Genomic DNA, 24,458 nt, shown 5'->3' with positions numbered 1-24,458 from the left:
AGGTATGCGCTCAGATAGGAGGCCAGGTGGTGACCCTAAAGGGGAGGATACTGTCACACCCTGATCTGTTTAACCTGTTTTTGTGATTGTCTCCACCCCCCTCCAGGTGTTGCCCATCTACCCCATTATCCCCTGTGTGTTTATACCTGTGTTCTTTGTTTGTCTGTTAGATTATTGATCTCTGCCTACCCTGAGCCTGCCTGCCGTCCGGTATGTTTGCCCCACCTCTGGTTTACTGACCCCTGCCTGCCTTGACCTGTCTATTGCCTTTCCCTGTTGGATTATTAAACCATTGTTCGACGTTGACGTTCGACGTTGTCTGCATCTGGGTCTTACCTTCACACCTGATAGTATGTGCATGTGTGTACATGTATGCGTGTGTGTGCAGGACTGTCAGTGTAGGTGTGTGTGAGTTTCTGTAGAGACCTGTGAGTGGCATTTAGTCAGTGCAGATAATCAGTGCAGATACACTGTGGGTGAGGATGGCCAGCTATTGCCTAGCTGTTGAAATGTCTCCGTGCTTGGGGAAAGAAGCTGTTTAGGAGCCTGTTGGTCCACAGCTCCGGTCCACAGCTGGGGACGACACAACGCGGAGTGCCTGGTTACAGCCCTTAGCCGTGGTATATTGGGCATACGCCACAAACCCCTGAGGTGCCTTATTGCTATTATAAACTGGTTACCCAGGTAATTAGACCAGTAAATTGTTTTGTTTTTCACACCCATGGTATACCGTCTGATATGCCACGGCTTTCAGTCAATCAGCATTCATGGCTCAAACCACCCGGTTTACAATGAACCAATAAGGCCTGAGAGGGTGTGTATACCATGGCCAGTATACCGTCGCTAAAGGCTGTTCTTAGGCACGACGTAACACAGAGTGCCTGGGTACAGCCCTTATCCGTGGTATATTGGGCATACGCCACAAACCCCTGAGGTGCCTTATTGCTATTATAAACTGGTTACCCAGGTAATTAGACCAGTAAATTGTTTTGTTTTTCACACCCATGGTATACCGTCTGATATGCCACGGCTTTCAGTCAATCAGCATTCATGGCTCAAACCACCCGGTTTACAATGAACCAATAAGGCCTGAGAGGGTGTGTATACCATGGCCAGTATACCGTCGCTAAAGGCTGTTCTTAGGCACGACGTAACACAGAGTGCCTGGGTACAGCCCTTATCCGTGGTATATTGGCAATATACCACAAACCACCGAGGTGCCTTATTGCTATTATAAACTGGTTACCAAAGTAATTACAGCAGTAAAAATGTATGTTATGTCATTTATTTTTACTGCTTTCAGCCAATCAGCATTCAGGGCTCAAACCACCCAGTTTAGAACACCAGCTATGGCATGTGTTGAATAGTTGTTTCTGTTTGGCTTGAAGGGCATTTTAGAACGCATGGTATATCAGCATGGTATAATTCAATGGCTATAGTTCATTATTTCATGTTCTATGTTTGAGACGATTTTGAAGGCAAAAGTCAAATTGAACACATTATTGGAATTGTTCAATTAGATTTTCATAATAGCAAGCCAGGACTGACGGTTTGCTAAACTAGGAAGTCTGTTTGATAAAAAAAAAAAAACATTTTAGTCATTTAGCAGGCACTCTTATCCAGAGCGATTTACAGGAGGAATTAGGCTTAAGTGCCTTGCGTTTACATCACAAATGTTTCTCTATAAGCCAATATGTAATTTATAGGCCTACAGTTTATTGCTTTCAGGGCTATGGAGTGGGTGAAGTAGAGTGTTGCTATGAATTTAGACGAGTCCTCCATGAAATTACACCATATGTAGATTCTACTGACGCCACCGAGAATTCCCAACCCCACTTTTACGTTGACACATACATAGTATACTTTTTTCTCTATGAACCAGTGTATTGCAATGGGGGCATTTATTTAACTTTGGAAATTAAAAATAAGAAAAAAAGACTTTTAATGCAAATTTTACTTAAATATGAATCATAGTTCAAGTTTAGACAATTATTTTTCAAATATCATGAATAAATACATTAATGTAATTACGCGGGGGACTTTTATTATGAACATTTTGTAAATTCCGCGATGGGAAGTAGTTTTTTTTTATGTCACTGACGAGACGCTGGTAGAAGGTTAGTTAGTTACACATATCTTTGTCCAGACTGTAACGTTAGCCACCTAATTTTACGAAATACCCAAAAGGGTACTTCTTAAAAGGTATGTTTTGCAGCATTCACCATTTGTATTTAATGTGGTAGTTGAACTGGATGCATAAACTTTCACCCCGAAACTATCTTGCTAGAAAGCTATGGTTAGCTTCTTCTTGCTAGCTAGTTTCCTGGCTGTGGGCGGCTAGGCAGCATTCTCCAGCGTTGCGTGCTGCTAGCTAACAATAATGTACTTACTTTATAGCTACATGGGGCATACTTGATAGCTAATCTTTATTCATCAAGGGTGAGGAGATATTCGGCTTCGTTATTCAGAGCTAAATATGCGTAGTTAGCTAGTTAATAACAACTGGCTGCTATTGTGCCGAGGCCTTCGGCCCGTTCGATGTAACTAGCTACAGTAGCTAACGTTAGCTTGCATCTACGTTGTTCTGGGCTGGTAAACATATTATTCTTTCTGTGAGGGACATCAATTGACATCTAGTTAACTATTGAACGATTAAAGATGGTAGAATTTCAGATACAAATGCGAAGGATACTTTCTTCCCAAGCCCCTTCATTAGGGCCTACACTTTATGCCGAATACCACCGTGAAATGCTTACTTACAAGCCCTTAACCAACAATGCCGTTCAAGAAATACTTAACAAAATATTTACTAAATAAACTAAAGTAAAAAAAAATGTATAACATAATAAAATTACAACAATAAAGAGGTTATATACCGGGGCTACCGGTACTGACGAGTCAATTTGCGGGGTTACAGGTTGGTCAAGGTATTTTGTACATGTAGGTTGGGGTAAAGTGACTATGCATAGATAATAAAAAGCGAGTAGCAACAGTGTAAAAACAAATGTTTGGAGGGGTCAATGTAAATAGTCCGGGTGGCCATTTGATGAATTGTTCAGTAGTCGTATAGCTTCGGGGTAGAAGTTGATAAGGAGCCTTTTGGACCTAGACTTGGCACTCCTGTACCTTCTTGCCGTGCTGTAGCAGAGAGAACAGTCTATGACTTGGGTGACTGGAGTCTTTGACACTTTTTTGGGCTCTTCCTCTGACACTGCCTAGTATATAGGTTGACTTAGACATGTTCATAGGTTACATAATCAGTTGAAATTACTGAACACCATTTTACCCCAATTTCAGAATAAACTTCTCTGTGCCCTGACGGTTTGAGAATGGAGGACAGTGAGGCTCACAGCTCTGCACACCAAGGATCAGGTGATGGCGCGATGAGCACTATGAACTTATATGCCACTCTGGGGCTCTCTCCAGAAGACGTGGATGCTCTGGCCCAGATTCCAGAGAATGAGATCAGTGTGGAGACGTTGCCTTATCTGATAATGAAACTGAAGGCCAGTCGAGCCAAGCAAGAGGAGCAGGGACAGGCCTCCCCAAAGGGAGACAGCTGTCAGGAGGATACAGATGATGGAGACCTTAGCAAACGGGACAGTCCCCCTGCAGTCCCTCGTCGGTCAAACAGCCATATTGACACTGACTATAGGAGAGACACTGACTACAGTCGACCGGGGCGGCGACCACAGCGGACTGAAGCAAGGAGAGGTTCCCGTCACAATAGGCCCCCAATTGAAAAACCATCCGACAGCCAGCAAAAGATTCCTTTCTCCTATCAAGTGGATGATTTTCATGGAGTTGTGCCCAAGGTTTACCCACACACATGCTCTCTATGCTTATGCATGTTGAATTCTAATAAGGTAAGCTTTGTTATATTTCAAAACTCTTGCTGTTGGACTGTTTCTATATCATTTTAATCAGAACACTCAACCTTCCAAGATGGCATTAATTTAGCTTAATATGGGTTTGCTTTTTTCACAGACATGGAAGGAACATCTCAATGGATTACGCCATGCGGATGGCTGTCTAGAACTCTCGCATCTGTAAGTGTTTTCATGCAAAGTAAAACATTTAGAAACTGGACTGATACAGTTCACAAAATCAATTGAGATATTTTCTATAACAAGGTATAATTCAAATTCGTTTTTTATTTTCTGTTTTCTACAGATATCCAGATTGGAATAAACATGATACCCGGAAGGAAATGTGAGGGGCATGAAATTAAGCTTTACGTTGAAAACAGGCATGTCATGATGTAAAATCATTAACTGTTCCTCTTCTTACTTAGCACTGTTTACGTTATCTTCCAGGTCCAACTCCATCCCAAGTAGAGATGCTATTTCACCGCCCAGGAGAACGCCACGTCCTGCTATGCCGTACAAGAGACAACATAGCTCAGACCGCGTAGGAGGTGATAACCCCAGTCCCGTTCCAAAGTCAAGTTTGATCCAGACCAAATAAGGCCCAATTGCAAACCACTTGAAAATAAATACTATCCTTTCATGTTTTCATCTTTAGGTGAAGTCTGGTCTGCACCAGAAAGACACCATTTGAAGCCCAAGGTACCGATGCCCCTTTTTGTGGCATTGTTTTCTTATAAATAGAGCTAGATTTAATTCACTTGTTATGATATTGTTTATTTGCTTAAAGCTGCATGCTTGAATGTGTGATATATATTTTGCTTCAGGCTGGCACAAAGGTGGTGGTCACAAAATTTCCCCTTGGCTCTGTTGGTGTTGAAGACTTGATGACTTTGGCCAAGCCATTCGGCACGGTTGTAAAACATCTGGTGTTCCCCTGCAAGGTAAGTTACACAAATTGGTAATAAACACTAAACTCTTAAACATGCACTATGCAAAAATCGCTCTGCCATTTCCTGGTTGCAAAAATGTGTAATAGTTCACCTAATTTCAGTGAATGCGACTGAACAAGTAAGTATAGTGTAGATAATCATTGTGCCATCTAAACCTCTGTGAAACATATTTTCAATAACCAAAAATAGTATTTTTAGTTGTTTGAAGCTGGAGTACAAAAGTAGAAGACAGGAAGCATAGAAATAGCACACACAGAACAGATCTATCGCTTCTTAGACTTGCTTTCAATGAGAATGACAGAGCTATATCTCATTTCTATGTGAATTTGGTTGGGTTGCCCAAAAGGTTACATGTTGCAGCTTTAACATTCTCTCTCTAAAAAAGTTACATCTGTAGTTGAATGTCTATTGGATGATTCGGTGTTGTATTTTTGTTACAGGGCTTCCTGGAGTTTGATTCTCACAAAGAGGCTGTCAATATGGTGAATCACTTCAGTGTAAACCAAGCTTTCGTGAAGGAAATTAAGTTGAATCTGTACTTGTCACCTATGGTGTGCAGTATTCATGTAAGTGCATCTGCCTCTTAAAAATGTGAGATTCTGTGTTCTTAATCACAGAGATCCAAAGTATGAGCATGTTTTTTCCTTTAGCCGCCAAGGTTGGATGAACCACCAGAAAAACGGCCGACCAAACAAGCTACCAATACAGTGGTTTGTTTTTCCCACCTACCTCCTGGGAAGGAAAGAGAATCAGAGATTCTTGATCTCGCCAAGATGTTTGGGGATGTGCGGCATTCAACATTTTCAAGTGACCAGGTAAGGTTCGGGCAATATGGAATTGATGTGTAATCAATCAAATTCTGCAAATCTCTGGTGATTTCAAATAGACAACAATTATTAAAACAATATAACGATGCAGTATCTATTTATTTTGTATGGCTAGGTAAATTCATCACCAAAACCTCCATTATGCAGCACCTTCTCTAGCTTTGTCTAAAGAATTCTCCCTTATTCATCTGCAGGCCCTGATTGAGATGGTAGATTGGAAGGATGCTGACATTATGGTGAAGTACTACCACTCCAACCCCCTAAAGATCAGTGGAAAGAGTGTCAAAGTAATCTTGTCATCGTCAATGAAGCACCTGAGGTAAGTAAGAGTTCTTCACCTGTGGCCATGGCAGCCATACCCAATTTTCCTGTAGGACTCATCAGGATGTTTGTCAGGGAAGTTTACCTCAATGTTTTTTGCCTTGTAGAGAAAGTCCTGACTCCACCACATCCAGAAGAGCAGATTCTAGTAAAGGCCGCAGCAGCAGACACAAGAGCGAGGAGACTAGCAAGACCTCAAACGCCACGAACAAAGAGAAACCCACTACAGGCAAACAACCTGCTGAGAAAGTGTTGGAACAAGGAGAAGGTCAACAAAGCACCTCAGAGGAGGTCAAGGAAGTGGTCAAGCAGGACATCGAGGAGGTGGTCAAGGAGGAGGACGTTGATTTGGAAAACAAAGCTCTAGACGAAGAGATTATCCAGGTGGAAGCTAAACAAAGCTTGTTAGGTGACGAGGTTGGTGCTGGTGTTGATACTAAAGACCCTGCTCCTTCCAAAAGTGCCTCTATGGTGGCTGATTCTAAAGATAAGGGGGAACCCGAAATCTCAGAACTTTTGGCAGACGATACCTTGGAGGATTCTGACGTAAAGGCTGCCGATGATCCAGCTCTGTGTGATGCTGACGTCTCAATGGAGAACAAGATGGAACAGGAGAGCTTTCAAGAAGATGTAAGAAATTGTCATTCATATTTGTGACTGGAACTAACAAAGAAAGGCTTATTGTTAGGGATGCACCAATATGACATTTTTGGCCGATACCAATATTGGATATTTTCCTTGCCAAAGAAAACTAGACCGATATAAAAAATAAAAATAGCGGCCTTTTAAGCATTCTAGTACAGTTAAGTAGTTTAAACACACACACACTGACCAAAATGTTTTTGGGGGGCATTTACGTATGTCCCCATTTACTAGCAAAACATAATCAAAATCTATTTCTTTCACTTACTTTGCTGTTTTCGTTGTTCATTTGTTCAGTCTCAACCAGGATCTCATCATACATGTCAAGCAGTGAAGTTTCAGCTCTGTCTGTCCGTGGCCTCTCTTCCTCGGTGCGCACTGTCACTGTGTCCATTTCCATCTTGTCCAGCTGTGTCTATAAGATTTCATGTAAACCCTGTTTCTTGTCTGCATCGAAGTAGCGGTCCTTGTACTTAGCATCGTGCATGGTGGCGACACAGTAGAGGCTCATAGAGAATGCCACCGAATCGCTTGTTCACAGCCTCTAGTAGAGTACTTTTCCAAGTTAACCCGACAGACAGTCTGTGTTGGCATTTTTGTTGAGCAGGCGTTTCAATGCCGTGACAAGGTTTCACGTCTGCTGAAGATGCAGTTGAGCTTATTTCTCGAGTCAGTTGTTCGAATGGAGCTAGGAGTGTTCATGTTTCAAACATGTTCTCAAATGCCATTGAAATGGCAGCAGTGATGGTATCAGAACCAGCACATTCTTGAGCATGCAATACGGCTTTCCTCAATAGGAAATCCTCATCGACCCACTGTGCTGTCAGACTCCTAATGCTCATGGGGCTGGCATCGCTGGTCCAAATGTCAGTCGTGAAGCTAATACCAGTGACACCCGTAGCAAGTAGCTCATGACTGAGTTTCGAGAATACTGTGTAACTCCGGTAGGACAACATCTGGAAAAATAGCGCCTACTTTGAAGTGCGTACTTGTGCTCGACCAGTCGGCGAAAGCCAACATTATCCACGACAGCGAACAGTTGATTGTCAAGGGCAATGAATTCCATGATCTTGGTATTAATAGATTTCGCCTTTGAGATGTCTCACTGAAATGTTCTTACTCTTTCAAATGACTGCTGGACTTGTTGACTGCTTGATCCACACAGCAGACATTGTAGACTAGATTAGGAATGCTGTGTTGCACATGTAGCGCAATATTTTTTGTGGTGTCATTACCTCATCTACCTATGTTATATAGGTATGCACGTCAGCTTTGACATCGGTTTTGCACATCTGCGTTTAACTAGACATTGGGCCAACGTTTGTTTTTAGCTAATATCGGCCCGATTCCGATATGCTTACCGATATATCGTGCATCCCTAATTATTGTTCCCAGAATTGAAAATAAATTCATGTTAAGTAACCAAGATGTGGGTTCCTAGTAGAGGTCGACAGATTATGATTTTTTTCAACGCCGATACCGATTATTGAAGGACAAAAAAAAAAGCGGATACCGATTAATCGGGCGATTTTAAAATAAAATGTTATTTGTAATAATGACAATTACAACAATACTAAATGAACACTTATTTTAACTTAATATAATACATAAATCAAAATCAATTTAGCCTCAAATAAAATGAAACCTGTTCAAAGTGTTGGAGAAGAAACTAAAAGTGCAATATGTGCAATGTAAAAAAGCTTACGTTTAAGTTCCTTGCTCAGAAGATGAGAACATATGAAAGCTTGTGGTTCCTTTTAACAGGAGTCTTCAATATTCCCAGGTAAGAAGTTTTAGGTTGTAGTTATTATAGGACAATTTCTCTCTATATGATTTGTATTTCATATACCTTTGACTATTGGATGTTCTTATAGGCACTTTAGTATTGCCAGTGTAACAGTATAGCTTCCGTCCCTCTCCTCGCCCCTACCTGGGCTCGAACCAGGAACACATCGACAACAGCAACCCTCGAAGCAGCGTTACCCATCGCTCCACAAAATCCGCGGCAATTGTAGAGCAACCACTCCAAGTCTCAGAGCGAGTGACGTTTGAAACGCTATTAGCACGCAGCCCGCTAACTAGCTAGCCATTTCACATCGGTTACACCAGCCTAGTATCGGGAGATGATAGGCTTGAAGTCATAAACAGCTCAATGCTTGAAGCACAGCGACGAGCTGCTGGCAAAACGCACGGAAGTGCTGTTTGAATGAATGCTTACGAGCCTGCTGGTGCCTACCATCGCTCAGTCAGACTGCTATATCAAATCATATAATTAATTATAACATAATAACATACAGAAATACGAGACTTAGGTCATTAATATGGTCAAATCCGGAAACTATCATCTTGAAAACAAGACGTTTATTCTTTCAGTGAAATACGGAACCGTTCCGTATTTTATCTAACGGGTGGCATCCATAAGTCTAAATATTCCTGTTACATTGCACAACCTTCAATGTTATGTCATAATTATGTAAATTCTGGCAAATTAGGCAGCTCAAACTGTTTCATATACCTGTGTGCAATGAACGCAAGAGAAGTGACACAATTTCACCTGGTTAATATTGCCTGCTAACCTGGATTTCTTTTAGCAAAATATGCAGGTTTAAAAATATATACTTCTGTGTATTGATTTTTAAAAAAGCATTGATGTTTATGGTTAGGTACAGTCATGCAACGATTGTGCTTTTTTCGCAAATGCGCTTTTGTTAAATCATCCCCTGTTTGGCGAAGTTGGCTGTCTTTGTTAGGGAAGAAATAGTCTTCACAGAGTTTGCAACGAGCCAGGTTAGCAGGCAATATTAACTAAATATGCAGGTTTAAAAATATATACTTGTGTATTGCTTTTTAAAAAGACATTGATGTTTATGGTTAGGTACACATTGGAGCAAGACAGTCCTTTTTTTGCGAATACTCAACGCATCGATTATATGCAACGCAGGACACGCTAGATAAACTAGTAATATCATCAACCATGTGAAGTTAACTAGTGATTATGATTGATTGTTTTTTATAAGATAAGTTTAATGCTAGCTAGCGACTTACCTTGGCTTCTTACTGCATTCGCGTAACAGGCAGGCTCCTCGTGGAGTGCAATGTAAAGCAGGTGGTTAGAGCATTGGACTAGTTAACTGTAAGGTTGCAAGATTGAATCCCCGAGCTGACAAGGTAAAAAAATCTGTCGTTCTGCCCCTGAACAAGGCAGTTAACCCACCATTCCAAGGCTGTCATTAAAAATATGAATTTGTTCTTAACTGACTTGCCTAGTTAAATAAAGGTGTAATATATATATATATATATATATATATATATATATATGTCGGTGTCCAAAAATACCGATTTACAATTGTTATAAACTTGAAATTGGCCCTAATTAATCGGCCAATCCGACCTCTAGTTCCTAGCAATGGGATCTTAAAGGTGTGCTTCAACTCTTCAATTTGGTTGAAGTTCTGAGAGCATTCCTGAGAATGTAGTTTGGTTGAGTCATGGATTGTTGGAATATTGAGTTTTCCTTGTACCATAACACGCTATGTACAGGGCCTTCTAAAAATATTCACATCCCTTGACTTATTCCACATTTTGTTTTTAGAGCCTGAATAAAAAATGAATTGCATTGATTTCCTCACCCATCTACACACACTATGTATTATGACAAAGTGAAAACATGTTTTTAGAAACGTTTGCAAATGCATTGAAAAATGTAATACAGATATCTAATTTATGTAAGTATTCACACCCCTGAGGTCAATGCATGTTAGAATCACATTTGGCAGTGATTACAGCAGTGAGTCTTTCTGGGTAAGTCTAAGAGATTTTCACAACTGGATTGTACAATATTTGCACACAATTCTTTAAACTCTGTCAAGTCGGCCTTGTGTTATAGGTTATTGTCCTGCTGAAAGGTGAATTTCTCCCAGGGTCTTGTAAAGCAGACTGAACCAGGTTTTCCTCTAGGATTTTGCCTGTGCTTAGCTCTAATCAATCTCTCTCCATCCTTAAACTCCCTAGAACTTACCGATGACAAGCATACCCATAACATGAAGCATCCAGTACCTTGCTTGAAAATGGGAAGTGGGGCTCAGTGATGTGTTGTTGACCCAAACATGTCGCTTTGTATTCAGGATATAAAGTTAATTTCTTTGCCTTATTGCAAACAGGATGCATGTTTTGGAATATTTTTACTCTGTACTGGCTTCCTCCTTTTCACTCGTCGTTTAGGTTAGTATTGTGGAGTAACTACAATGTTGATCCATCCTCAGTTTTCTCCTATCACAGCCATTAAACTCTTAACTGTTTTATAGTCACCATTGGCCTCATGGTGAAATCCCTGAGCGATTTCCTTCCTCTCTAAGTTAGGAAGGATGGCAGTATATTTGTAGTGACTAGGTGTATTGATACGCCATCCAAAGTGTATTTAATAACTTCACAATGCTCAAAGGGATATTCCATGTGTTATTTTTTATTTTTTATCTACCAATTGGTGCCCTTATTTGCGAGGCATTGGATAACCTTCCTGGCCTTTGTTTGAAATTCACTGCTCGACCTTACAGATAATTGTATGTTCAGCACTATTATTGCACCGAGTAAAGTCCATGCAACTTATGTGACTTGTTAAGCACATTGTTACTCCTGAACTTATTTAGGCTTGCCAAAACAAAAAGGTTGAATTCTTATTGGACACGACATTTCTGTTTTTAATTAGTAAAATAAATTCTAAAACCATAATTTCACTTTGACATGGGGTATTGTGTGTAGGCCAGTGACACACAATCTAAACGTAATCCATTTTAAATTCAGGCTAACGCAACAATGTGGAAAAAGTCTAGGGGTGTGAATACTTTCTGAAGGCACTGTATGTATGCTATATGATTTGCTCAGGGGCTATTAATTCCATCAGTTTTATGAGTGCCCTACAAATCAGATGGAGATCAGCTTTGAAGGATCTCCTTACATGGTTTAATATCAAAGGTTATAGAGCCATCTCTGTACAAGCTCCAATTGTTTCCAGAATTCGTAGACTGACTGTAATCCAGAACAGGCACTTAATCGCTCAAGTCAGCCAAGCATTGTAGATGTATGGATCAGTTGACATGCTTATCTGTTCAGCCCTAACATGTTTAAAACCAGGACAGACCAAGAGGTTTGAATGACTTTGCATATTTAAGATGTCAATGTAATTTGTAAAAGTGCAGCCACAGAGTTCACTTCCTAGCTTTGTGACATGGATCTTTATCATAGTTCAAGACTATTGAATACAATTTTACATACTTTTATGTTCAGTGTTTGAGCATCTTTTGACAGTTTCCCATTGCAACTTCACAAGTATTTTTCATGAGATTAGATATGATTCTGGTGCGGCACTGTGGAACTTGAAACTCAAATTCTTTAACTTATTGATGTTGTGGACTTATTTCCAACAGGACAATATGGATGACATGGATTTCCCTGAGAATATGGATGACTTCGTTACGTTGGATGAACTTGACGACAGTACTGGAGGGGACACGCCGTTGGGTAAGCAATGAATGATGCAAAACATTCTTACTTGGCAGCAATGGACAAAAACAATTATTACAGTTGTCTAGCCTGTGTAGATAATCTCCAGATAATTTATAGTAATAATTACTTTTTGTTTTTATTTGCAGAGTCAAAGGATGCTTCATGGGTTGGTATTCCTCCATATCGAGTAGTTGGAATGTGTCAAACGTGTCAAAGTTGTTTTTATTGACAGTCGGTTAAAATTGTTTTCTACAGGATGGAAAAGTTGTCCATATTAGCCCAATTAGAAAGGGCTATGGAAACATGGCGGTGGCCCTATTGAAACTGGCAGAGCGGGCAAACGTGAAAGTTGTCAACCATGCCATATCCTTCCTCACACAGGAGGTAAGTTCATAATTATGTTACTTGCAGATATGTTATTTGGGGATCAGTGTATTTTATTTTGTATGGCGACAGTGGTGAATAATTTGACATTCATGTAGTTCGGCATACAGGAAGGAGTTTACTCAACACCTGATTTGTGCACGCATTTGCTGTCGTAGTTTGTATGACATTGAGAATTTCCTATATTTTCAGGCATGGTTAGAGCTTGAAACTACTGAGGAAGTACGTGAAATGGTGAAATTCTACAAAGGAAAAGGACAGTTGTTGAGGAAACATGTCAATGTTAGCATGTGCTTTTCACAGAAAAAGTTGGAGGTGGGTTTGGTGTCTTAAATGGTGTAGTATCTATGCTTTAAATTGTTTGTTTTTCCTCATCAATCTACTCACAATACCCCATAATGACAAAGAAAAAAACTTGATTTTAAAAATATTTTTGCTAATTTATTACAAATAAAACACTGAAATATCACATTTACGTAAGTATTCAGACCCTTTACTCAGTACTTTGTTGAAGCACTTTTGGCTGCTATTTCAGCTCTGAGTTTTGGGGAGTTTCTCCCATTCTTCTCTGCAGATCCTCTCAAGCTTTGCCATGTTGGATGGGGAGCCTCGCTGCACAGCTATTTCAGGTCTCCAGAGATGTTAGTCCATGCTGAAGTCCATGCTTTGGCTGGGCCACTCAAAGATATTCAGAGACTTGTCCCGAAGCCACTCCTGCATTGTCTTGGCTGTGTGCTTAGGGTCTTTGTCCTGTTGGAAGTTGAACCTTCGCCCCAGTCTGTGGTCCTGAGCACTTTGGAGCAGGTTTTCATCAATGATCTCTGTACTTTGCTCTGTTCATCTTTGCCTTGATCCTGACTAGTCACCCAGTGCCTGCCGCTGAAGAACATCCCCACAGCATGATGCTACCACCACCATGCACCGTAGGGATTATGCCAGGTTTGCTTCTGAGGTGACGCTTGGCATTCAGGCCAAAGAGTTCCATCTTGGTTTCATCAGACCAGAGAATCTTGTTTCTCATGGTCTGAGAATCATTTAGGTGCTTTTTGCAAACCAAGTGGGCTGTCAAGCGCCTTTTGCCGAGGAGTGGCTTCTGTCTGGCCACTCTACCATAAAGGCCTGATTGGTGGAGTGCTGCATAGATGGTTGTCCTTCTGGAAGGTTCTTCCATCTCCACAGAGGAACTCTTGAGCTCTGTCAGAGTGGCAATTGGGTTCTTGCAAGGCCTTTCTCCCCCATTGCTCAGTTTGGCTATGCGGCCAGCTCTAGGAAGAGTCTTGGTGGTTCCAAACTTATTCCATTTAAGAATGGTGGAGGCCGGGGCAGTGTTTAAGGGCGCTGTACTGCAGCGCCAGCTGTGCCATCAGAGACTCTGGGTTCGCGCCCAGGCTCTGTCGTAGCCGGCTGCGACCGGGAAGTCCGTGGGGCGACGCACAATTGGCCTAGCGTCGTCCGGGTTAGGGAGGGCTCGGCCGGTAGGGATGTCCTTGTCTCATTGCGCACCAGCGACTCCTGTGGCGGCCCGGGCGCAGTGCGCGCTAACCAAGGTTGCCAGGTGCACGGTGTTTCCTTCGACTCATTGGTGCGGCTGGCTTCCGGGTTGGATGCGCGCTGTGTTAAGAAGCAGTGCGGCTTGGTTGGGTTGTGTATCGGAGGACGCATGACTTTCAACCTTCATCTCTCCCGAGCCCGTACGGGAGTTGTAGCGATGAGACAAGATAGTAGCTACTAAAAAAAACAATTGGATACCACGAAAAAGGGGTCAAATTAAAAAAATATATATATATATAAAAATTTAAAAAAGAGAATGGTGGAGGCCACTGTGTCCTTGGGACATTCAATGCTTTAGAAATGTTTTGGAACGCTTGTCCAGATCTGTGCGTCGACACAATCCTTTCTGAGCTCTACAGACAATTCCTTCGACCTCGTGGCTTGGTTTTTGCTCTGACATGCACTGTCAACTCTGGGACCTTACATTAACAGGTGTGTGCCTTTCCAATCATGTCCAATCATGTTTCTACATCTCAAGGATGATGAATGGAAACAGGATGCACCTGAGTGTTTTTTATATTTCTATTTTTTATATTTCTATTTATTTATATTTTTTACATTTCTAAAAACCTGTTTTTGCTTTGTCATTATGGGGTATTGTGTGTAGATTGAGAAAAAATAATTTAATCAATTTTAGAATACGGCTGTAATGTAACAAAATGTGGAAAAAGTCTAGGGGTCTGAATACTTTCCGAATGCACTGTATTATAAACATAACTACACACCTCACATAATACACATCTTATTGTGACAAATATTGACTGTGTAATTTGACTGTGTTTCTGTCAATGCAGAGTCCTAGTGGGAGATCCATCTACATTTGTATGCTTCCACTCCAGAAGTACTCTGACGTCTCTCTTTTACGACTTGCCCAACCTTTTGGCAAAATCACTGGCTACAATTTGAACTGGCCTCATGGAAAGGTAAAGTATCACCGGCCTATTTTTTTAAAGGTGAATGTCGTTTGTTTTTCTGTTGATATAGGACTCACCCATGCATGTTTTTCTTTCTCCTTTCAGTGTTATATCCAGTTGGAGAGCGTGGAAGCCGCTCAGAAAATGGTGAAGTACTTCCAACGTCCACACAAGTTCTACGGGACTCTGTTAAGAGTCAGTTTGTGCAAAAAGGGAGACTCACTAATATACTGGTAAATAATTTTCAATGACCCCTAAGAATATGCAGTAGATGCTAATGATAGTTAGACTAAATGGAATTTGAAGAATGCTAGTATCCAGTCTGTCGACGCCAGTTTAATTGATTGGAATCTATTGGAAGAATATACAGCTAATGAAATAATCTGATAAAGAATGGTGTGATCTATGGTTCAACTGGACTGTATGAGGGCTGTGTCTAAGTACACTTTCATGATATAGTACTCCATGACATATTCTGCCCTCCTGATACAGGAAGCCTCCAGTCAAATATGAGCTGTGGTTGGCCAGTCAGAAAGACAGAAGATCAAGAGATCATCATGGAGATGAAAAGACTAATGGCCAGTCAACCAAAAGCCCCTATCCAGAGGTTATTGCTATGTTTTTGTTTCCTTAATCTAAACAAGGTGAAATATTGCCTTGTTGGTTAAATGCTTGCTGAATAGTTATGTATTTAATTTTGGCATGTCCGTGAACAATTATTTTACAGTTACTGGTTATTCAAGAAGTAATCAGTTAATGCACTTCACACCGAGAAGAGGGATATTTCTTGGTGTTAGTCTCTCAGGCTAAGTAGAACGAATGAGTGAAAGACGTGATTGTTTTTGTATGGCCAGGATGTCCAGAGCCCTGTGTCTGACAGTGAGAGGGTCTGTGGGGACCCTAAAGGTGAAGAAGTCAGTGGTGTGGAAGCTATCCCAGAGGGAGAGGAGAAAAAGAAGGAGGAACCTCTGGGTCCTTATCAACCTGATAACCCTGTTGGTAAGAGGCTAGAGAAAAAAATGACTTTTTTAAATTTGTATTAACAGGTGACGGGGATCTGGTAAATAACTTTTAGTGCCATATCAGTGAGAACACAAACATGTTTTTTTCTCTCTCATTTTACTTGCAGGGTTAGACTATCTGGTGCCACGGACTGGATTCTTCTGCAAGCTGTGCAACGTCTTCTACACCAATGAGAAAACAGCCAAATCAGTCCACTGTAGCAGTGAGGAACATTATCTGAACCTTAAGGTAATTCTCAACTATGACAAGTCAGTCTTATGAATCATACTTTGTGGTGTATTTGTAAGAAAATGTTTTTGACCTTGGAGAGCAGAATACATTCAACTGTCAAATGTTAATTGTAAATAACTCATCACTGTATCACCTATGCCTTTGGAATCTCAACCAAATAGAACGATATGGGACTTTTTAGGGGATCCGTTTTCAGCTGGAGTTATGGTTTAACATAGATAATGGATTGACAATGTACACTGATTTTCTTGATTTTTTTTCAGAGAAAGGTGGATAAAGAAACAGACCTCGGCTGATTGAGAGGATTGTCGTCCACCTGTGGTTTTCCCAGAGGAAGGCCGTTTTAGTATAAATGTTTCTGTCCAGTTTGTTTAACATTCCAGGCTTTTCTGTTACTGTTGACAACAGTTACTCATTTAAAATAAATTAATTAGTCCCCTTCTGTGGTTATGAATAGTACCTGGATTTAGTGTCCTCTTATTGAATAAACAAACGTTTGACTTATTCTTTGACTTCTGGAAATACTTTTGACACCTTATGGCAAACATTTACTCCTACAGAACCTACAGACCTTTAACACATTTGACAGAGGCAGAGGTTGTTATAATGGTCAACTGTCATTAATCAATGACAAGGACATGTGGACAGGATCAGCTGGAACTACATCCCAGAATTTGCCATAACCCAGAGAACCATTTAATGCTTGACAGAGAGCAGAGCTGGCTAAGAAGATTCACCCAGTCTGTGGCAAGGAGCAGCACATCACTTGAGAAAAGGACAAATGGGGGAGATTGTTTGGTTTAAAACATGAATGATTTAAGCCATATAGGCCTAGATGCTTTTGAATGATAAACCAATAGGGGGAGAGTTCAGCAAATGTTTTCTGTAACATTTTACATTTCGCATAGTAAACACGAGGCTATAAAAGTTGCACACTTTATATACAAGCTTCCAGTAATTTATTGGTGTGGTGGTTAATTTCTATATTATCAAATGAGGAGAGACAACTTATCATATGTCAGAGTTATACTTAAACTAAATCTTTATTCACTTATAAGGAGAGTGGGTCACACAAACAATTGAATGATGTGAGAACTATGCAATACTGATTGCTGGTTGACGAACCCCCCCCCCCCTCCTTAGATGATTTGTTGAGGCCCCAACACAAAGGATGCAAAGATACACCCACTTAGTCTACATGACAAACAACATGTGTGGAATGGGTCACAAGGTGAGACTTGATAAATGAGAAAGGAGTGTCTACCCACCAGATAGCATTTGCTATGAAGACTGTTCTTATTGTACAGAGTTTGGCCCCTAAAATGAGGCTCTGAACTCATGCCTGGTACTTCATAATACGGAAACACCAGCTCATTCTATGGCATAAATTGTGAACTCCAGATATCCCTATCTGAAGTAAAATCCATGTCCTTGACCACACGCCTAGACGAGCTCACTGAGGGGAGTGAGCCTCTGGGTCATACACTATCCCAGGATAGGTGCAACATCAGAGATGACGTACAATGGTTCCAGACACTACCCCACACATCCAGTCTTCGACCTCTCCCAAGGCCGAAGGAGGGAGTGGCTGGGCACAGAAATTGTGGAGACAAGTAATTGGTTCCTCATTAATCACACCATTCCTTCACACGGTTTGTAATAGGAAAAGACACATATCCACATATGAAGACAATGTTCCCTCTTGTCCTCTTCTCATTCTCATATTCTACAGGTGATAGACAAGCCTGACTTCTCCCCTCTCTGAGCCCCAGGTGACTGAGGCCCATATGAGGGAGGAAGTGCATCTGCCATCGCCAGGGTCCGACGGGATACATTCTAATAAGAGTTCAACAGTTTCAAGCAGATAAGACAATTTAATTATCTATGTTACCGAGCTAATTCTGATTATTCCGCCACATTGGGTAAACCAACGTTTCCGCACCACTGTGCCTTATTCAGGGTAATGTCATGAATGCTTGAACCAGGTTATGTAGACAGTGGAATTAGTGTAAACAATGACAATAGTGAGGGGTGTGTCATCTTCATTAGGGATTTATTTTATTTTATTTTAATTAAGACAGTTTACAGCATGTTGAATACATTAGGCTATCATATTGCAACAACTAGATAGTGTACATAGTATTAACATCAACATAAATTATTTAATCTTTGTCACATGTAATATTTTGGTTCAGTCCTATAAGACTAACACAAATTTATTTAAAGAATATAGTAATACTCTAGTAATTACTATAGAAATCTGTGATTGTTATGTCCAGCCAGTAATACATCCTGTCCCCCGTGGACCGGCTTGTACGTAAAGCATCTTCCATCCGGTCTGCAAAGGCATAATTTCCCTCCTTTAATGGCGGGCAGTCAGAAAAAAAACGGGGGGAAAAATTCTTAATATAACACCATTAACCCAACCCCATTTTTGGACAAGGGAGTTAAGTCAAGGATGTGAAACATTCTAAATTGTCAGAAAAAAACGGAAATGGTGGTGGAAATTGTGTTTTATTAAGACGTACACATTTTGTCAGACGGCCTGCCATTAAAGCCTGGTATCAGAGTTGTTGGCTAGAGCACACGTTCAAAGACCAGAGTGGTCACATTCGCTATTAAAATGCTATTTATTTTGATGACAAAACTATCAGTAGCCTAGAGTTAAAAATGTGATTCCAACCCATTTACTTATATTTTTTTATTTGGTACATGGAAATTTAACCACAAAAGTTATATGAACCCGGATTGATACTCAAACGGCGACAATCCAGTGGACGAGTTCGGCAGTGTGTTATGAGCATATTCAGCCCAGACGAGGAACTTGCTGGTGGCCTGAGACAAAACAGCAGAGGAACTTCTCTAGTTCCTGGTTGGCCCGCTCAGTTTGCCCATTAGACTGTGGGTAGAACTGTGAGGAGATACTCACCGACGCCCCCAACAGGGAGCAGAAGGCTTTCCAGTACCAGTGATGAACTAGGGCCCACGGTCCAAGACAATGTCCTGGGGAAGTCCATGTAGTCGAAAGACATTGGTAATCATGAGATCAGTGGTCTCCTTTGCCGAGTGCTACTTGGGTAAAGCGATGAAATAGGCTGTATTGGAGAACCGATCAACGACCAGCAGGATAGTGGTAAGCCCTTGGGATGGAGGTAACCGTGTGATAAAGTCTACGGACAGGTGGGACCAGGGCCGGTTGGGGATGGGCAGAGGTTGGAGCAACCCAGCAGGTCGCTGTCTTGAGGAATTGCTTTGGGCACACATCCTTAATCATGTTGAGCCACTAGAATTTCCGCCTCAGGAACTCCAGTGTCCGATTAACCCCTGGAGGCCCAGTTCATCTAGATGAGTGTCGCCATTGTAGTACTCAATAACGGGCTGATCGCGGAACATAAAGTCTGTTAGTGGGACCCAGCCGGGGTCAGGTTCTCGGGTCTGTGCTTGTCGTACCGTGGTCTCAATACTCCAGACCACGGGAGCCACAATGCGGGAGCTGGGGATGATGGGCTCGGAGTTACTCTCCTCGTTAGAGATCTCGTGTTGGCTTCTCCTTTCTGATTCTTGGATCCCGGGCGATAGGCTAGAGTGAAGTTGAACCTGCTAAAAAAAGCATTCAACCTCTTGGCTTCTTGAAAGGAGACCAAGTTCTCCAGATCACGAAAGGATGAGGTACCCCCTCCAACCAGTGTCTCCAACCCTCAAGGGCCCACTTGACTGCCAAGAGCTCCCGGTTGCCTACATCGTAGTTGCGTTCCGCTGGAGAGAACAGCTTGGAAAGAAACAGTCTCTTGTCCCCCTCGTTCCGCTGTGAAAGGACTGCCCCTGCTTCGTTGTCCGATGCGTCCACCTCTACGACGAAGAGACGAGTAGGATCAGAATGAACAGGGATGGGTCGGGAGGTGAAACATCCCTTGAGCTCCATGAATGCCCTGTCAGCCTCAGGGGGTCCAGCCAAAACGGGACTTGCGGGTTAGGGCCATGAGAGGTGCTTCCACCACACCGCAGTTGCTAATAAAATGCATGGAAAAATGGGCAAATCCGAGGAACCGCTGGACTTGTTTGAGTGAGGCGGGACGGGGCCAGTCGGTGACCGCCTTAACCTTAACAGGGTCCATTTGGATTCTGGCGGTAGAGATAATGTGGCCCAGGAAAGAGACTTGGTATAGTATAGTTGACTCTGCAGGAGGCATTTCAGGACTTGGCGGACGTGCAGGATTTGTTTCGGAAGGGTCTTGGAGAATAGCAGGATGTCGTTGAAGTAAACAAAGACAAACCGATTCAACATATTGGTGCGGTTGGTCCCTTGACCAATGCTTGGAAGACTGCTGGTGAGTTCGATAATCTGAATAGCATGACTAAATATTCATAGGGGCCACTACGGGTGTTAAAGGCAGTTTTCCATTCATCTCTCTCCCTGATTCTCACCAGGTTGTAAGCGTTGCGGAGGTCCAGTTTGGTGAAGAAGGCAGACATTAGGGGGTAACAATTCCTTTTTAAATTTTTTTATTTATTTTACCCCCCTTTTTTCCCCAATTTCGTGGTATCCAATTGCTACAACTCCCGTACGGGCTCGGGAGAGACGAAGGCTGAATGTCATGCGTCCTCCGATACACAACCCAACCAGCCGTACTGCTTCTTAACACAGCACGCATCCAACCCGGAAGCCAGCCGCACCAATGTGTCGGAGGCCACACCGTGCACCTGGCAACCTTGGCTAGCGCGCACTGCGCTCGGCCCGCCACAGGAGTCACTGGTGCGCGATGAGACAAGGAGATCCTCCCTAACCCGGACGATGCTAGGCCAATTGTGCATCGCCCCACGGACCTCCCGGTCGCGGCCGGTTACGACAGAGCCTGGGCGCGAACCCAGGGACTCTGATGGCACAGCTGGCACTGCAGTACAGTGCCCTTAACCACTGCGCCACCCAGGAGGCCTGAATCTGTCTACACCATTAGCTCCCTACCATTAGCCATGCTCCTTATCTGAGTAAATATTTCATTTGTGACATGAGTCATATAAAAAGTGTGGAGTACCTGTTCAATCCATTCAATTGGAGTTGAGACGTTAGACAGACACAGTTTTGAGATATTGGTCATTTTTTGCTATTTATTTTTGGGAAACATTTAAATAACATACAGAGCATCTGTTTTTCACTGAAAAAAGTAAATTAATGATAGGTGAGCACGACAGCTTAAGCAGTTGGAAGAACTACTAAAAACTATAGAATACTATCAAAACTCATTATAGGAATATTATAGAGATTTTGATTAATGATAAAACTATACAAGTATTGAGTATTATAACAGGAAACATCCTATAGGAGAGCCTATAGGAAATCCTTTAAGTGTTACGGATCCCTTCGGAACTTTCATTATGCACACCTGTCCCCTATTCCCACTGATGAATACTTGTATAAGTGTGCCCTTTGGTGTCCATAGGGCGGTCGATTATTGTTCCAATGTCCGTTGGTAAGTGGGAGTACCTGTGCTGTGTGTTTTGGTTTTTGTGGATTGCGCAGATGATTACGGGTCTCGTTCCATGTGTTAATCATTGTGCGCTTGTGTTATTTATTCGAGGTACTCTTCGATATTTTGTTTTGGGGTCCTGCCCTGTGTTTTGTATAGTGTTTGTTTGGTCTTCGCCGCAACTCCGGCAGCTGCAACTGGGCCGTCCGACGCCGCCACAACCGGTCCGTCCAACGCCACTGCAACTGATCCATCCGACGCCGCTGCAACTCTGGCAGCGGCAACTGACGACGACGCAACTTCAGCAGCTGCATCGGGTCCTGATCGACCCGCACTGCGTTCCTGTCATCTCCCTTGAGGCCGTTGTTGTTGTGATCTTGGATGCTAGACAGTTTGAGTCACTCAATGCTTCAGTCTGTATAAGTGACAACCAATGTTAAAATAATACCTTCAAGTCATGTGGCCAAGGGATGTCTCCATGGCTGTGATGCAGACTGAAATATGGTTTTTGACATCTAGTGGTGATGATACGCAAATGCAGGTAATTTGGTCCAATATTATGCAGGATTAAGTTTTCCCGTGGTATTAATTTAATTAGCTAAATCAACAAAATAGTAGTAACTGACATTTTGGTTATGATATTACAAATGGTATTATATTCTAGGATATATTATCATATGCGTCATGTAGACTCTACAGAGCCAGGACCCTCTTCAAGTGATACAGTTTTGTCAGGGAGGAGTTTGAAAGTGGAGGAAGAGGTGAAAGACGGTGTGGGCAGTACCAATGCAGATTATGAGGATGAAGCAAATGAGAGAAGGTGCACAGAAAGAGACAGACAGTGACTGATCAGTGACTTTACTAGCAAGATGGCTCGGCGCTGGGCTCTTGGTGATTTAAGGCTGAGAAAGGGCCAGTGATAACTGTTAAATGGCATGGATATTGATTGGATCACTACACACATGATGCCCACAGGCTGAGAACAGACTAAGAACAAGATACTGTATATCTCAAAGGAATGGCTGGATTGCCATAACATTTGTTATGCACAATCAAGACCCCAAGTGGAAGAAACCCATTGATTTGGTGACCACTTGACCTTTCCTCTAGCGCCACCATCAGGCCTTTTATTTCCATTTTGTTTTCCATTTTCCACTTTTACAGCTGCTTATTTACTAGTTGGTATGTGTACTTAGTTAAAAAATCTGCTGCTGATTTTGTTTGTTATATCGTTCTATAGATGTTACTTTATTTTTATTGAAGAGGTTAATGTATATGTAAGTTATATTTATTTTAAGTTATTTGTTAATGTTAAGATAATTTTCCATTCAACAATTTTACAATTACATTTAGACTGTAAAATATGGCCTTTTATCATGTTTCTTATAGAGGCTATCAGTCTTGCATCAAATAGTGAATTCCACTGTATGCAGAATGTTGCATGCATGTCTGCACAGTGTTATATTTTCACAGGTCACTGTCAATAAATATTGTACAGTAAATATTGGACTACATGAGTTGCAAGCCTACAAAGATAGTTATTTAAAGCTTTGAATGGGTCGATTGGGTTCTGGAGGTGTGTGGTTACAGCAATTGTGCAGGGTTGGTGTGGTGGTAGTGGTGGGGCCCAATGTGATATCTTTCATGGGGCACAAAATCCCTAGCGGTGCCCCTGAGCCTATTTTACATTCAGCAAGCAAGAGCAAGTGTGCATCTCTCCTCCAATAGGCTATTGCTCCCGAGTGGCGCAGCGGTCTGCATCTCAGTGCAAAAGGCATCACTGCAGTCCCTGGTTCAACTCCATGCTGCATCACATGCAGATGTGATTGGGAGTCCCATAGGGCAGCGCACAATTTGCCCAGCCTTGTCCAGGTTTGGCCGGGGTAGGCCGTCATTGTAAATAAGAATTTGTTCTTAACTGACTTCCCTAATTAAATAAATAAAAATATTGTAGGCTTGAGATGTATTTCCTCAATCACACTGACGGCATCCTTGCCAAAATGGTACGCAGCATCATCTGGTATTGTGTGCAACAAAAGTTCAACATTCAACTTCTGCTACCGTTTCTGTCAAGTCATGTCGGCGTACAGTTTGCTGCATATGTTGCCAATGTATGCACTGCAACTGCCTCTGCAATGTAAGGCAAACGCAGCATTCCATTGGAAGTGAATGTACTTCTGGTGTACCAAAATGCAAAAACACTATCGATGTGATTGAGGCGTAAGTGTAAGCTTAGCATATTAGTCCATAAACTTAATGTTAGGCTTAATACTACAGTTGATATATCCAGTCAATTTACACAGCAAAAGGGAAAAAAAGTTTATCAGAAAACAAAATCATAGGTAGCCTATGTGAGCTCCCTCCCAGTCCCCGGGTATGCAGCTAGAAAAGCTACCATATTTAAGTTTTTTAGGGACAAGAAATGATTTCCGTATAAAGCACAGTATATCAGCATGGTAAAATTCACTGGCTATAGTTCATTCTTACATGTTCTATGTGTGAGTTGCTTTTGAAAGCAAAATCAAATTGAAAACATGCTTGCATTGTTGAATTCCATTTTCATAATAGCAAGCCAGGACTGATGGTTTGGTTAGCTAAACTAGTGTCAGCAATTGATGTTATTATTCAATAGCACAAACTCCTAAGCAAATCAGGGGGAGAAAAATAGGTTTATTCAGAGAGGACAAATCAAGATGTTGTGCTGTGAGATGTTCAGTCTCCCCTGTCCTCAGGTTTTCTCCCCTGAACAAAGGAACAGGATGCCATTTATAACCCCCCA

General features: G+C 41.8%; 1 protein-coding gene and 1 long non-coding RNA gene across 4 annotated transcripts; both read left to right on the top strand.

Annotated features, from left to right (window-relative positions):
- The first annotated feature begins 2,048 nt into the window (after nucleotides 1-2,048).
- Nucleotides 2,049-16,719, top strand: LOC110534100 (matrin-3). Of its 3 annotated transcripts, none has more exons than XM_021618770.2 (21): nucleotides 2,049-2,202; nucleotides 3,298-3,866; nucleotides 3,988-4,049; nucleotides 4,174-4,212; nucleotides 4,317-4,417; nucleotides 4,525-4,568; nucleotides 4,694-4,810; nucleotides 5,260-5,385; nucleotides 5,470-5,634; nucleotides 5,841-5,965; nucleotides 6,075-6,597; nucleotides 12,033-12,126; nucleotides 12,258-12,277; nucleotides 12,367-12,495; nucleotides 12,688-12,810; nucleotides 14,841-14,969; nucleotides 15,066-15,193; nucleotides 15,453-15,567; nucleotides 15,815-15,959; nucleotides 16,090-16,211; nucleotides 16,478-16,719. In XM_021618770.2, exons 2-21 carry the CDS (start codon nucleotides 3,330-3,332, stop codon nucleotides 16,508-16,510), a joined length of 2,877 nt encoding a protein of 958 aa, XP_021474445.2. In that variant the 5' UTR covers nucleotides 2,049-2,202; nucleotides 3,298-3,329; the 3' UTR covers nucleotides 16,511-16,719. The 3 variants fall into 3 exon arrangements, with proteins under 3 accessions (XP_021474445.2, XP_036846402.1, XP_021474446.2); XM_036990507.1 differs by having other exon boundaries at nucleotides 2,100-2,117; XM_021618771.2 differs by lacking the exon at nucleotides 2,049-2,202 and adding an exon at nucleotides 2,422-2,439.
- A 4,932-nt stretch (nucleotides 16,720-21,651) lies between these two features.
- LOC118966791 lies at nucleotides 21,652-23,188 on the top strand. The gene is made up of 2 exons (XR_005053687.1): nucleotides 21,652-21,682; nucleotides 21,839-23,188. It is a non-coding gene; the product is annotated as an uncharacterized LOC118966791 (long non-coding RNA).
- The last annotated feature ends 1,270 nt before the right edge of the window (nucleotides 23,189-24,458 follow it).

The sequence above is a fragment of the Oncorhynchus mykiss genome, chromosome 10, assembly GCF_013265735.2.
Source record: "Oncorhynchus mykiss isolate Arlee chromosome 10, USDA_OmykA_1.1, whole genome shotgun sequence".
NCBI classification, from domain to species: domain Eukaryota; kingdom Metazoa; phylum Chordata; class Actinopteri; order Salmoniformes; family Salmonidae; genus Oncorhynchus; species Oncorhynchus mykiss.
The sequence above is the reverse complement of the archived record's forward strand: the minus strand, read 5'-3'. Positions and strand labels throughout refer to the sequence as shown.